This window comes from Lepisosteus platostomus, chromosome 27, assembly GCF_059453375.1.
Source record: "Lepisosteus platostomus isolate fLepPlt1 chromosome 27, fLepPlt1.hap1, whole genome shotgun sequence".
Lineage (NCBI taxonomy): Eukaryota > Metazoa > Chordata > Actinopteri > Semionotiformes > Lepisosteidae > Lepisosteus > Lepisosteus platostomus.
Window position 1 is genome coordinate 5,987,674 of NC_142637.1, and position 14,735 is coordinate 6,002,408.

Consider the following 14,735-nt stretch of genomic DNA (forward strand, 5'->3'; position numbering starts at 1 on the left):
TAAGACCCCAAAACCCATGTAAGGGGTGTCAACGGTTTGTTTGTTCTGGGAGGGAGGGAAGGCAGTAACAGATGGGAATATTCCCTCCGGTGATTAATATAACTTCTGCTTGGGGTTCTTGGAGCGAGCGAGGCAAGTCTGCAGCCTGGTTTGTTGATACTCGAGTTGGAAATGAGAGATGTATTGAGTCGGTGTCTCCCCTTGAAAGAACTGCATCTTGCGTGGGCTCGCGTTCACTCGTGTTCTTTCGTGAGCCTGTATGTGAAAGTCGCGACTAAGTCAATTTGCAACACGGGTGGCTACTGTTCTAAAGTCGAACAGGAGTAAGGATATAAAAATCTGTCATCAACAATGGACAGATGTTCACAGACTACGGCACTGAGAGCAAAAAATCACACTGCTCCCTTCTAAGCATTTTTGTATATTTTGTCCATTGTTAAAAAAAGAGGAAAACTGATAAATGCAGCGCAACGAGTTTTGATGGACTTTTACTCTGCGTTTACGCGTGTTTTAAAGGGAAAATAGTGAACACGGCACCTTATCGAGAGAAAACGGCAGTAACGCTTCATTGGCAGAATTATTTGGCAGTCTGTTTTAAAAAAAAACAGCCCCCCAGGCATTCTGATAATCAAATATCCAAAATTAGGTTTCATCTGGCTCACTATTAGGGTTGGGCGCTATTTCATTCACGAAATGCGAGCTCCAAGCTGGTGGTGTGCCGTGACGGTTCAATGACGCCTACTGGCAGCAGTGCAAAGGAGGTTATTCACGCAATGTGCTGCGAGTTTTCCACCGGCGCCTTGCCTGGCTGGCAATAAAACAGACAGCGGGATAAATAAGAAAAACGAAACCCCAACAACTCCGAGATGACGGACATGATTGATATAAAGGCCCGGGTTACTCCTGCGGAGGCAGGTGCAAACGGAGGTGCACGGTTCCTTTAAACGAGCTGGAGGGGTAGCTGTCCTGGTGACGTCACGTCACCTCTAGTGTTTTTTGTTCTCCGTTATACCATGCTCGGGGTATAACTTCCCACCTTCACTGCGACGGTGACTGGACTGCAAACCTGGGCGATGGTGTGAGAGCATAAAGCAGAGGACACATTCTTTTTTTTTTTAAATGACGTTTTGTTTAGTTTTTTCTTCCTTAAAATGTGCCATCTCCTAGACTGCGTCGGTCCGCATTGATCCTGCCTGCGCTCGGTTGGGAGAGGGCACAATATCATCTCCTCTCTTTTCGTTATTTTGTTATGTCTTGTCTTTCTTTTTGTACCCCCAACCTAACTGGATATATTTTAACTTCGCCGGCCGGCCGGCCGGGGTCTCCTGAGAAATCGTTTCTTTTTTTCCGGGGAAAAACGCGAAAATAACGGTGCACGACTAGCCGGTGGTTTTGAAACGCAGGCGAGCAGGGGACTGAGAGAGGGGATTCCTCCGGCTGCATCCTCTCGTCTGTGAAGCAGTAATTGGTTTGATCCTTTTCCAGTTGGGCCTGTTTCACCTGGTCAGCGGTGTTTATTTCGCCGGTATCTGACGGTATCATTAGAGCACGGAGAAATGCATCTGTGCGATTGCTGACAGCCCTCTGCGAATGCAATTAGTCAATGTTCGTTTTTTTTTTTAGATTTAAGTCTGACCCTACGATTGAAATATTTTCAAAAATGTTTCTTTGGGTCCTAAAAATTAAAGATTACCCGTGGGGTAAATGATTCTCAAGGCCTCTTAATTTCCAGTATCAATGATAGTGTGACATGATAAAAAATAACGGAATCGCAGCCCCTCGTGAAATGAACCTTTGGCTCAATTTCCAGGACACACAGCTGCTGGTGAAGCAAGAGGGCGAGATTTTCTTTGTTTTTAGGTTGTGACCAACAATCACCTGTATAAAGGTGTTGGGTTTTGAAAAGACTTAGGTCTGTATCAGCGACCTCCAGTTGCGCCCTTGTGAAAACGCTGTCTTGGGTACCCGCATCGCCAGGATGGAGAGACAACACGATGATGCCGGTATTAATGTTCACGTAGCAGAGCCCATGCCGGGATACGCGGACCTGATCGGTCAGGGCTACGCCACCCTGCTCAACGCCTTCAGAGACTGCGGCGGCTGTGGGTTCGAGCTGTCCAAAAAGACGCTTCTGGAAAATGCCTGCATATCCTGGGCTGAGGTGGGGCTGTTTGCGCTCTGCGCCGTGGGATGGACGATTCTCCGCCAGGCGCTGACATGTTGGGTCTTCGAGGTAGGTCGGGTCAGCCGCTTCGATCATGTCGGGGCTCGGTTATTCTCGGGATTTGTCCTTCTTCGTTATGCGCCTTATTATTAATGCTTGCTTCCCATAACGTAGCCTCCTCCTCAAACGTTCAAAACGACCACGTTTTTAGCTCGAAATGCATTTTTTTTTTTACTCTCGCATCTAAAAGTGGGACCAGTGAACTCGCTCTCTTGATGGGAACGGACCGACCTTGTACCGAGATGTCATAGCGTCAGAATCACAACCCCAACACTGCTGCGCTCATGCTGTTACACGAAGATATGATTTTTGTTAATAATTAAAAAAAACATATTTAATCATTAAGTACCTAGAATAGTTCCGATTATTTAAAGTACATGCCGTCCTCCGTACTTCTTGAACAAGAATTTGTTAAAAAATAAAAGTCTATGTACTGTGCACCAAGTTCATATAATGTGTGTTGAAGATTTATAGCCTTTTCCTGAAAGATTGCTTATTAATATTGTTGTCGGCTACATTGTGTTGTTCAGTCTAATACCTGTGCATCAGATAGGAAGAGATCTTGTATTTGTTTTGTAGGGAGACAGTGTCATATTTGTGAGCCAGTTATCACAGTGTTTAAAATACACTTGGTGTCAAAGCAAATACCCAGCTCAATAGGTATAGGAAATAGGTTTAGCTCAATGCCTAGCTGTAGTTAGCCAATTAAACAACTCTGCCTCCTTCCAGGCTCAAACGTTTTAGAGATGATGACCCTTCAGTGGGTAAAAAAGAGCAGAGCGAAATCAGAAGTTGAAATGTCTTGCTCTGAGGTGATAAGAGATAGCGTAAAAGCCTGATACAGTCAATTCTATGGCTGGAATCTTCAATTAACACCATAAGGTTATCAGCAGTTCTGAAATCTGCAAAGTTTGCCCTCAGTTCCAAGAAAATCAGCACCTCAAGGCAAAAATGGGGATAAAAGTCCAGGGCTGACAACGGACATTGCGTCCTTGGACCACGTACTTATCTTTTGTAAAAAGATAACAATTACAGTTAAGGTGAGTCAGTATTGCAATTTTTTTCTGATTTACTTCTCCTGCTATCAACGGCTGACCTACTTTGTTGACTTGCAGTACGAGTTCTAATCTTTTTCCTATCTCAGCATGTTGTGTTGCAGCGATAATGTGGTGACATTGACCCAGCTGTAATTCCTTATTCTTTATTATCTAAAGTCCTGAATGGACTGCAGTGGCCTTAGTGGGGTTGCAGCCAAATCAAAATGTCTGAAATGGCATCAATGTGTTCTCAGGTTGTCTTCCAGTAATGAAATGGTCCCAGGTGTTGAGAGGCTGAAGTTAACACTCTGGGGTCCTATGAGACTGGGTTCTGGCCAGCCACTAGCAGTCAGGTGGACATGATGACCTCCTCAGCCCTCGGATGTTCAGGTTGTCTGTGATGCAGTGTCAGGCATTCTCTTGCTGGTCAATGGAGGATGAGAGCATTGGGGTACGAGCTCCATGGGCCATTTAGAGCCATTGCCTGTCTCCCAGCAATCACGTTCAAGTTGAAGAAGGAATAATTCGTTGCGGTGGCATGACACAGTGTTGAAAGGTTCTCGTTTCAAAGATCATCAGCAGCCTTCAGCATTTTGTGTAGCAGCATGGGGGAATATGGAATTATGCCCAAGGTTCGTTTGTCACCTGTCCAGTAGAATAGAGTTGATTTAAACCCACAGGATGCCCAGTTCCCTGCAAATGTTCATTTTTCCCAAGATATGAAAAGGCCCATTTGAAAGGTTACAAAGGGGAACAGGCCATTTGGCCTATCTGATATATAGCTTTGGTCATTAGAAGTGTATTGTTACAAGGATCTGATTTAGCTTTTTCTTAAATGAAGTGAAAGTATTAGCTTCAGCCACATGCCTGGGTAATTTGCACACTCCCACACCCCTTTGTGTAAAGAGTAGTTCCAAGTAGTTTCCACATGTGTCATTTGGTTGTGCTTCACAGGAGAATTTTAAAGGGTGACGGGGGTCTGGTCAGCTTTGTTTTAAAGACTATGGTGAATTCAAAGTGACTCGAAGAAGGAAGGGGTTCGGCCAGCTGAACGCAGCACCCCAATACTGCCAGTGGTGCCCCTCTGCCTTCTGCCCGCTCTCTGCAGGCAGATCCGGGAGAACGAGAGGAGGCTCTTTGTGCAAAGGGACAGCCTGAATCAAGATGAGCAGAGGGCTTGTCTGATTTTGCCCCTACTGTGTAATTTGTGCTTGGTGTGCTCAGAGCCTCACAGGAAAAGTGAAAGACAGGGCAGGAACACAAATTATGTGGTGTGTGGCAATCTGCTGAAGCCACAAATGAGGGGCTGTGCCCAGGCTAACATAAGCACAGCACTGCAGGAAACCCTCTATTAAAATGGTTTTGGATTGAGCAAGGCCTCTCCAGTTGTTAACATGCATCCTACAGCAGTCATGTTAACCATAATAGTATGTGAGACATGACCATTAAGTAGTTTGGCTGCTACTAGGGCCACATGGGACCTGTCCAATATATTAATATGTCAGCTTTTGCTTTTGCAGCATCTCTTTGTTAAATAATACTTGGAGATATTGCCAAGAAGTGAGGGCGTATAACAGCCTGCACTGTACATGTCGAGCCTAATTCAGAAGGGAAGGAAAAATGAAAATTCTGTCTGATCGTCTTTGCTAATCATGTCTCAGCTGTAGTTTACAGCATTCTCACTCAACAAAATCTCAGCCTCTGACACCCACGTTAATTGTTCTTCTTTGTGTCCACTTCAGAGGAATTCAGCTTGATTCCTACCGGTTAGCCCTAATTGTATGACAACCAGGGCTTTATTTGGAAACAAATGATTCATGTTTGTGTAACCCAATGTGTATTACAGGATTTAGCTTGGTAAAAGACCCTGGGCTTTTGTGCTATTTACAGACCAGTGCCTGTTTGTTTTATAACAGATAGTTCTACACCAAAATCTTTCAGCCATGACAGCCTGAGAACAGAGCAGGATACTGAGGCTGAGTGCTGAGTCAGTGCAGATGACCTACTTCTGTACGGTTTTTGAGGACAGAGGTGTGAAACAAGTCCAGGGATTGTTTTAGTGCAGTGATGTTGAAGAGAACATTCATATGGATGATCTTCCAGTCTCCTCATACTACAAAATGCCTACGAACCGCAACTCCTGCTTGATTTCTTGATGCTTTTGAGTGAGCTGTGGCTCAATAACGGAAGATACCCAAGTAATTTGTTCCCAAACCAATGACTTGCAATTTGAGCTGCGTCAGTGTGCTTTGCGTGTCTATGTGCCACAAGCCTCCAACCATAACAAGCTTACCAGTGAACTACTGTCTTGACTGCACAAACAATACTGGATCATTACAGTAAGATTATTTCGAAATGTCCACAGAGTTAAAAAAATAGCAGCTTTTTAAGGTATTGCAGACTTGAGTTTAGTTGGACTGCTTAAGGTAGACTTAAAACTGAAACCCAGACAAAGACGTTATGTTCTAGGATTTTAAAAAATTGGGCAGATAAGCGTGTGTACAAGCTGTACATGCTGGCTGGCTGCAGAACTGATTTTTAAAGGTCAAAAAGCTTTTCAAATGTGATGATTTAGTGATTTTCCTAGCTTCCTGCCCTATTGCTCAGCACTGCCAGTAACTGCAGTGGGATGCTGTGCCTCTTGACAGGCAGCCTCCTTTACTGTACAAACTGCTGACTCAGCACCCAGAGCAGAGACTAGCGTGCGGCAAATTCATCCAGGGCTCCTTCCAGAAGTCACTGCAAAGATGCACACAGGATTCCCTCGATATTCCTCAGTGCACCATCCATCTCTCTGTAATTCCAAGAGAAGGTCTGTGTTGTTGTTCAGTTTGTGGTCACTGGAAGCCAGGTTTCTGAAAGTTTACCCAAACATGCTGACATTTGTATCCAAATTTGTTGTTTTCTTCCCCTCTTCGTTTTAGTAGATACTGAACGTTTGGTTCTACCAAATCATCGCTCGTGACAGTCGGTTTCAGTTACGATTCAAATGTAAACGCTAATGCTTGAAGTGCTGCGCTTGTTTTAAATGTCCGTGAGTGATAGGAATCACCTAGTCTCTGATTGGATTCGAACTCTGGTTTTGACATGCTGGAATCCTATGCCGGAGAGTGAGTTGTTCCCTAACAAGCAAGATATTATTGCCTGTAGATACAACGGACCACTTGTTCAGATGAAAGCAGCAGACAGGAACACGTTGTGTCAGACAGAGCTGGCAGTGATTGATGGAACAGGGCAGCCAGACAAACACATAAACAATAAAAAATTGCTGCAGAATGTCATTCTTTGTAATGCCTCTTATTGTACTCAACAGTCAGGGAACGTCAGGAGGCATGTGTGCAAATGTGAGAAATCTAGTCATTTCCTGGTAGCACTTTTGTAATAACCCCCACTCAACACTTACCCAATCTTGTAGCCTGATTTCATCTCAGAAGCTAAGCAAGACTAGGCCTGGTCACTATTGGGATGAGAGACCCTCTAAGGGAAAGCAAGTATGTAACTGCTGTAGGTAGACCAGTAGGTGATATTCTTTCTTCGAGATCACAATTTCTAATTTAATGCCCCAATTTGTTAACCGTTGTGCTGTAGGAAGGTCATTCATCCTTTGTGTGAAATGTTAAACCGAGGTCCCAATGACGTAGTCATTAAAGATCCCAATATACTGTTCGTCAGTGTAAAGTTTGTTTAAGGTCCCTCTTAATTCAATAAGTGAAGCGGATTCTTACTCCCCTAGCTGATTTGCTGATGCAGAATGTCTGCAGTTAGTGCAGCTCCCACTTGGGGGGAAATGGGCTCTCTCTTACATGCAAAGCTCTTTGGGATTCTTTGGGATGAAAAGCACTATAGAAATGCAAGTGATTATTATTAATATCATGTGTCTGTGTTTATCCTGGCCCGGCATGCTGCCCGCTCGCTTTGCATTCTAATCAGCTTGGCTTCCTTGGAGACCGTCGGAGAGCCGACCAACCCCCACCCTCACCCTTCTTGCTGAATTACACAAGTCTGGGGACTACAAAGAGCCACATTTTTCATTAATTCCGGCCCACATTGCCCTTTCTCTTTCCACACGTCACGTGGGGCTAGGGCTGGTCGCACAAGTGGAGACTGGGAACAGCACATGCCCACATTCCATTGTTCCCAGTAATTACAACAAGTGATTGTTGACATTCTGGCTAAAACTCAGTTACGCATGATTCGAGCCTCAGTGAGACCCTATACGCATGGCACAGTCTGGGAAACACTTTAGTTTGCCAGTGCTTTGCTACTCAGTGCATTGTGGGTATAGTTAGCATCCTGGGCTGAGACTGGCTCACAAAGACCATAGTGTACAGATCCATTCCAGGAGGTCCCAGGACCTGAAGTTTGATCTATCTGGGCTATTTGCTTTAATCCTTCTCCTTTTCTGTTACCTGGCGGCCCTCAACCGCAGTGGTGCAGCCTATTCATGCATATACTGATTTTGTATTGATTGGGAAAAGCAACCCCCAGTGATGACTATCCTGAGTTGTGTTTTCCAAAGGGATGCTTGCACAATCTGGCTTGCTTCTATGTGGTGATGACAGGAATGGAGTTAAGATGACACACAGGAGTCTCTGTACAATTATATAAGAAAATCAGGCTGGAATAGCGTGGTTTCAGAAAATTAGGGAATGCTTTTAAAAACGTGTCTGACACAAAATGCAACACTAATTCAGCCAACAGTTTTTAAAGGCAACACACAGTGGCTAACACCTCCAGAAGTATTTGTTAATCCCAGAGTTCAATATATTTTTGTGCAGTTTTACATTTTATTTTATCTGTAATGGACGTCCCGTTGTTGCTGCATAGATTCAGCAGTTGAGGGACAGCAAATTTCTATAATTGCTGTACAAAATATTTGCCCACAATCTCTTATGCTCAGTATCAGACGTGATTGTATTCCTGTTCCTTTTCATTACTCCTCGGTATGGAGCACTTTAATAATGACTCACTCAGTTCTTGGCTTTACTGTTTGGAGATGAGGAGGACAGGGTCTCTGAACAAAGGCCCTCTAGTCCTCTGCATCCGTGGTTGCCTGTCTGAGAGATTTCTTCTGTACTGCGTTGGCAGCTGTCTCCTAATGTTCCCAGCAAGGGGGGGTTTATTGAATGGGTTCACTGCACGAAAATCCTGTCCTGCTTTTCGTTTAGCGCTGTTACGTAAGTTCAACTTGCATCCATTTTTGAGTTTTAGACGACAAAGGAGAGCTGGAGCTCTGCCGAGGAGGATGTGGCTGCTGCTGTTCTATTTTTCCCATGGCAACAGATTCAGCACCATCTTGCATGTTGCCAGGGAAACCAAGGGTCGCTTTTCGAGGTCCTCTGTCGAATAAAAAAAGAAATTGTTCTTTTCTTTTTTTTTTTGTTTTGTTTTTTCAACCTCTCGCTCACAGTGTAGGAGCACAATGGCTAGTGTTGTTGCCTAATAGTGCCAGAGTCCTGTTTTTGGGTGTCTGTCTGTGAGGAGTTTGCATGATCTCCCCACATCCAAGTGGATTTACTCCTGCCTCCTCAGAGCATGCTGGTTAGATTTGACTTGTTGGAAGGGTATAAATGCCTTGTCCCAGCTCGGTGAGAAATAAGAATGCAAAGACAGGATTAAAAAAAATCAAATGAAGTTTCTAGAGCAAATTGCTCCATATCTCAGAGATCAAACATGATTAAATACCATTTACACACAATAATAATCATGCACACAACATCTGTACCATCCATCTATATATGCATTTTCTAACCAGTTAATCCAGTACAGGGCCACGAGAGATGCTGGAGTCTGACCCGGCAAGCAGCAGGGCACACCCTGGCCGGGCGATCACTCTGGTGCTGCCACCTCCCTGTGTGGCATCTGCACAGGCACAATGGTCAGGTCTCAGCGTGGCCAGACCCAGCCCGCCTCTCATTTTATTTCCAACTCCAGCAGGCCTTGAGAAGGCGGTGCGGACCTGACAGCTGGGCTCTATTAATAGCTCCAGGAGGCCTAGGGGCTTGGAAACAGGGGGTGGTCCCTGCTGATCTGAGCCAGCAGGTTGGGTTGTATAGATTTACTGTGTAAAAATGTAACTCGGAGAAGCAACAGACATGCTTGTCAGTCACAAGATGTGCGTTTGCATCTGAGCTGATCTCTAAGAAAACAAACGTACTAAAACCAGTTCCGCAGTGAGGGGTCTGATCGCATTCCGGGTGCTGAAGGATGCCTTTGTCCAAAGAGATCTCCAGGATCCTGTTTGGGTGTCTGGAAACAGGGGTCATTTCAAAAGGAACTTGAAGAATCAGGGGCTGGCTGGCCTCCTGTTAGAAACCCAGCCCAGCGTTTGCTGAGCTTTCGTTTCCAAAGCAGGTCACCCCATCCACAGATTCACAAACTCAGTCCAACAGCTTGGAAGGCTTTTATTTTCAAACAAGTTATCTTCTGGCTGTTGGGCCACCTAGAATTGCAGATTTTCTTTTTCTTTCATGTGTTTCCAAACACGGGGTGAATGAAAACAAGAAAATAAAACAAGACCTTTTCTGATGAGATGAGGTCAGACTTTGGCACTTGTGCAGGAAACACAAAGACGTCATTTGATGTGGGCATTGTCAAGTGTCAAGTCCCACTGTACACTGAATTACTGCTCTCCAGCACAGAAGCGGAATGGAAGGATGAGGCTCAGTGTGTTTTCCTTTTAGCCGTTTGGTCAGTGGTGCCACCTCCAGCCCAGAGATGCTGCCAAGATGCCCGAGAGTTCCTGGAAGCTGCTCTTTTACAGCTTGTCCTGGTCCTACAGCTCCTACCTGCTCTTCTGCACCCGGTACACATTCTTCCAGGACCCCCCCTCTGCCTTCTATGGTAGGAATCTCTCCAAGTCACGGCTGTACAGCAGCTCTGGTCACCTCTGACCTCCCAGTAGACGCCGCTCTCTGAACATACTGTAAGCTTGCAAAGCACAGAGACGTCTTTGTGGAAAGTTACAGACTGCAGAATGTAGAACCAGAAAGGGTCCTTTTTTTTTTGCTTGTTGTGTTTTGCATTTCTGATATGACTAAACACAGAATGTACTTTACTGGGGAAGATTTCCAGTTGTAAATATTGTGCTTCAAAGTATTTTTTGCTAGCGAGACATGGTAGGTGCAATGATTTGAATGGCTGATTGTTAACAGTAGGAGAGCACCAGCCCTGTGTCTGATACATGTACCTCTTCATCCCCCCCACCCACAGACTGGAAGAGAGGGATGTCTGTGCCCACTGACATTGCCGTTGCTTACCTGATCCAGGGCAGCTTCTACGGGCACTCTATATATGCCACGGTCTACATGGACACCTGGCGCAAGGACTCGGTGGTCATGGTGGTCCATCACCTCATCACCCTGGCTCTCATCGCCTTCTCGTACGCTTTCAGGTGAGGGCTGCTCCGTGGAACTGGCTCACGCGACGCAGGACAGCTCGTGGCACCCTGCACACATCCCCCCTACCTCCCTTTCTTGACGGGAGTCTTGCGTCCTCCCCTTGTGTGTTTCCCCTGCTGTACTGCCAGCTTCTCAATGCCATAGAGTTCCTTTACATGCATGTTAGCAAGGAGGCCTGAAGGGTGTCTTCCAGGCATTTTCTGTTAGGAAAATCTTACATCAGTCTTCATTACCCTAGATGCTTGAGTACTGAGGAACGCAGACCTATAGGACTATTTAAAGGGAAGCAGATTAGAGCAGCTCTCCTTGACCTCTGATCAGGGCTTTCTTCAATACGGTACTATATGGTACCCTTTATGTGAAAACCACATTGCCCAGCAGGATTAAAATACAAATGCCTCATTGAAATCAGTGACAGAAAGCCAGGCCATACAGAATTGTGATGTAGTTCCTTTTTCTGCCTCCCTGTTGGAGTGTGGAGTAGAGGTCTAGTGGCATGGGGTACAGCATCTGAAAACCCTCGACTCCTGTGGATGCACACCAGCAAACCAGACTCCTGAAGGCTGAATGTGTTAGTAAGACTGTGCAGGCCCAGGCCGTTCAGTGGGATGATGTGTTGTCACATTAAGAGGCTGTCGGTGTAAAGGTGTTCCTTGTGGGAAGAGTTGAGCTGCAGAATGTGAATCCGAAGACACAGAAATCCCAGGAAAGAAGGAATTGCCACGCTCACTGTCCGTGTGTCCCTCAGGTACCACAACATTGGGGTGCTGGTTCTTTTCCTGCACGACATCAATGACATCCAGCTGGAGTTCACCAAGGTCAACGTCTACTTCAAGAACAGGGGAGGGGTCTACCACATCTTCAACGACATTGTCTCCACCATGGGCTGCGTCACGTTCAGCATCAGCTGGTATGTCCTGCGCTGCTCAGGGTCCAGGGAAGAGGTGATTTTATATCGGGGACATTGAGTTCCTGAGGACGGAGGGACATCTGTGGTTTCTCCACAAGAGGGCCATACAGGGGCCGCTGAAACACTGTCTGCTTTATAAGAAAAACTCAAAAGTACGGGCGTTAAAGGAATTCGAACATGACGTTTCCATGGTGAAAATCTCTTTCCTTGCTGTTGCAGCATAGCAAGCAGAAGTGTTTTAAATTGAGGTTGACTCATTGGAAAAGGAAGTACATTCTCTGTCAATGGTGCCCCACAAAGTCTATTTATCCTGAGCCTGAGAACTTTCCCTCAGAGCCTGGTGAAGACTGGAAGTCGTTAGGTCAGTGGAGGACCGCGCAGTGACCTCCCAGGAGTGTCCATTCTCTCGGTGACGAAGTATCTGTCTGTCTCTTTTCTGGCGCAGGTACTGGTTCCGACTTTACTGGTTTCCCCTTAAAGTGCTCTACGCCACCTGCATCTCCAGCCTGCACACTGTCCCCAACATCCCCTTCTACTTCTTCTTCAATGCCCTGCTGTTGGCGCTGACCCTGATGAATATATACTGGTTTCTGGTGAGTACATGTAGCGGAGCTAGTTTGTGCATGGTGACGTCATGGGCCTCATGGTGACGTCATGGGCCTCCCTGCGCGTAGCAGGGACCTCCGCCGCCTGGGCTTGGGGAGGTCTCCTTTAGCTCACCCGGCTGGTTCCCCTGTTGCATCCTAACAGTAGGTAAGTCTATCCTCAAGCGACAAATACATACAGGTTTGACTTTTTCATTATTAAACAAAAAAAACCCATTCAGAAATCTAAAGAAATTCAGAAACATTCAGAAAAAGTAAGTGCACCCTTACCTGCTTCCAAATCAGTTAAGAAGGTATCCTATCAGTGTGTGTTTTTTTATAAACACAGAAGGCCCTGTCCCCTCTTTCTGCTCACTGGTGCGCCCAACAAGACTCTTGGCTGACAGCCCACAGCAGGTGATGTTCAGTGCACCCCAGGAGTCTCGGGTTTTGTTCTGTGTCGCTGGCACCTGGGGGGCCTCAGAGTCCTGGTTGGCACTGATTCCAGGCCTGTGAGCACAGGACGAGGTGATGGGTGGAAACTGAACCTCTCTCTGCCCCCCCCAGTACATCCTGCTGTTCGTGGCGAAGGTGCTGACAGGGCAGATGACGGAGGTGAACGACGTTCGGGACTACGACGTGGAGGACAGCAAGAAGCCAGCGCTGCTCCAGAGACGGGACAGCCTGCCCTACTGCAACTCCTGGAAACAGAGGTGAGAAATGCCCGTCCTTCCCCAACTGATGAGGCGATGAGAGACTCTGGGGGGTGTTGTCATCTAATGTTCACATAGTGTAGTGGGTGCAAAAGTCAGTCACTTTGGGGGAAAAAAGCATCAGGCATATAAATGAATAAATAGTATGTCACCCCGACAAGGCTATAAGTCTCCAACTCTGGTCCAGGAGAGCTTCTTTTCATTACAAGCCAAAATTGAATTATTTAGTTACTTAATTGTAAAGCTCATGATATTATCCACACTTAAATGTAAGACCTGATGGGTTTTGGAGTAGAAGATCGCTGTTGTAGTCTAGACTAACTCAATATTTGTTGGCGCGAAGCCTAGTGCCACACTAACCTTGTCTGGTTAAGACAAGAATAATCCATCGGCGCTTTTGTATAAAATCAATCGACTGATCATGGTTTTGTTGTGTGAATGGAGGACTGATGCAGGATTAAAAAACCTGTATACCACTCTGCCCGAGTGTGCTTTTGCACTAAGTGATTGTTCAGTTACTGTAGCTGTATAAAATTCTGCAAACTTTTGGTTATTTTCTCATTTTCCTGGGTCCAGCTGAGACCTTGCACAAGGCTGACAGAAGGCTTTTTTTTCTTTTAGGAAACACCTGAAGAATGGGATTGTAAAGGACAAACACACATAATGACGCCCCCTAACTCCACCTTCTGGCAATTAGCTGTAGCTACAAGGAAATAGATTAACTAATTCACAGCAGTAGCCCGACTTGCTTGCTGGCCTAGAAAAAAGAAAACCCTGTCTAGGCTTTTATTTTTTTTTAAACAGCACTGTGAATGTGGTTTTCAATTACTTTTGTCTTACTGTGAAGTTGTGTGTACAGAAAAGAAGGTGGATGTAGGTGATGTGGGTGCCTTGAATGTTTGCTGTAGTGTCCCGAGCGTATGTAAAATGTTGACATATTAACAGTGTACATCGAGATTGTTTTAACCCTCTCCTGCTATGGTCCTCAACAAGGTATACAAATCTAGAGGTGTATATATATATATGCTTGGACTTATTGCAATAACACAGGCAGGTCATTCAACCTGGACTGCCGATTTTTAAACCTTTTTAAAGAAGCCGAGAGTCTGGTCACTCTTTTAAGTGATTTTAAGAAAACCCAAGTGAAGTAATGGCTATTTAATGGTGTCCACCACATGTGAACCCCTTCTGGCTTGCCAAATAGCACCAAGCAGTATTTGTGTTATTGTACATATGGAGTTTAGTTGCCATTACATTAGGGAACTGGCACACCACGAGGTACTGATACAGTATTTGCCATGATCAAAGGAGGTCTGCTTTTTCTGGGAGAAAGGGACAGTGCTGCTTAGTACAGGTTTATCAGAATGTGAAATTTCCTACTTTTATTTTGAGGCAGAGTGAACTTTTGTTTGCGTATTTGTACTACACCCTTTCTTAGCAGAATGTTAGTTCCTAGACATGGGATTCCACTGGCACTGCGTTTTTGCTGTTCAATTCTGTATTTTGTAATGTTGACATGGTTAGTTGGCTGAAAGCTGAGTAACAACAGCATACTTCAGAAAAAAGATTAAATTCAGATTTTAGGAAAAAATCAATTTGATTTGATTCAAGAAAGGTTGAACAACAGACTTTTTCCCAACATTTTTTCTGCACCAGTTTTTGAGTATATTGCATCCAGTGTCCATGTGGCTGAAAACCTATTCCTGTGCAACAAAAAGCTTTGTAATTTCCTCCCTATCAACACACCTTTTATAAAGCATGTTCAGTGTTACCGTTCAATCACTCACAATGTGATCATTCAAATATGACATGTACTTTGTTTTTGTAATAAAAAAAATGACTATGAGAAACACCTGCTACTCCTGCT

The 14,735-nt window shown here is 45.2% G+C and overlaps 1 protein-coding gene across 1 annotated transcript; it reads left to right on the forward strand.

The window, feature by feature from the left end:
* The first annotated feature begins 62 nt into the window (after positions 1–62).
* cers1 (ceramide synthase 1) lies at positions 63–14,720 on the forward strand. The gene is made up of 7 exons (XM_088622448.1): positions 63–2,233; positions 9,945–10,104; positions 10,474–10,654; positions 11,410–11,571; positions 12,017–12,164; positions 12,723–12,868; positions 13,490–14,720. The coding sequence occupies exons 1-7, from the start codon at positions 1,979–1,981 to the stop codon at positions 13,530–13,532; spliced, it is 1,095 nt and encodes a 364-aa protein (XP_088478574.1). The 5' UTR covers positions 63–1,978; the 3' UTR covers positions 13,533–14,720.
* Positions 14,721–14,735: the final 15 nt, after the last annotated feature.

Bases quoted from the DNA above. Each gene is read 5' to 3' on its own strand.
- cers1 (XM_088622448.1), top strand. From the start codon at position 1,979: ATGGAGAGACAACACGATGATGCCGGTATTAATGTTCACGTAGCAGAG. The intron at 10,655-11,409 runs GTGAGGGCTGCT...TGTGTCCCTCAG, and splicing joins GCCTTCTCGTACGCTTTCAG to GTACCACAACATTGGGGTGC. The intron at 11,572-12,016 runs GTATGTCCTGCG...TTTCTGGCGCAG, and splicing joins GTCACGTTCAGCATCAGCTG to GTACTGGTTCCGACTTTACT.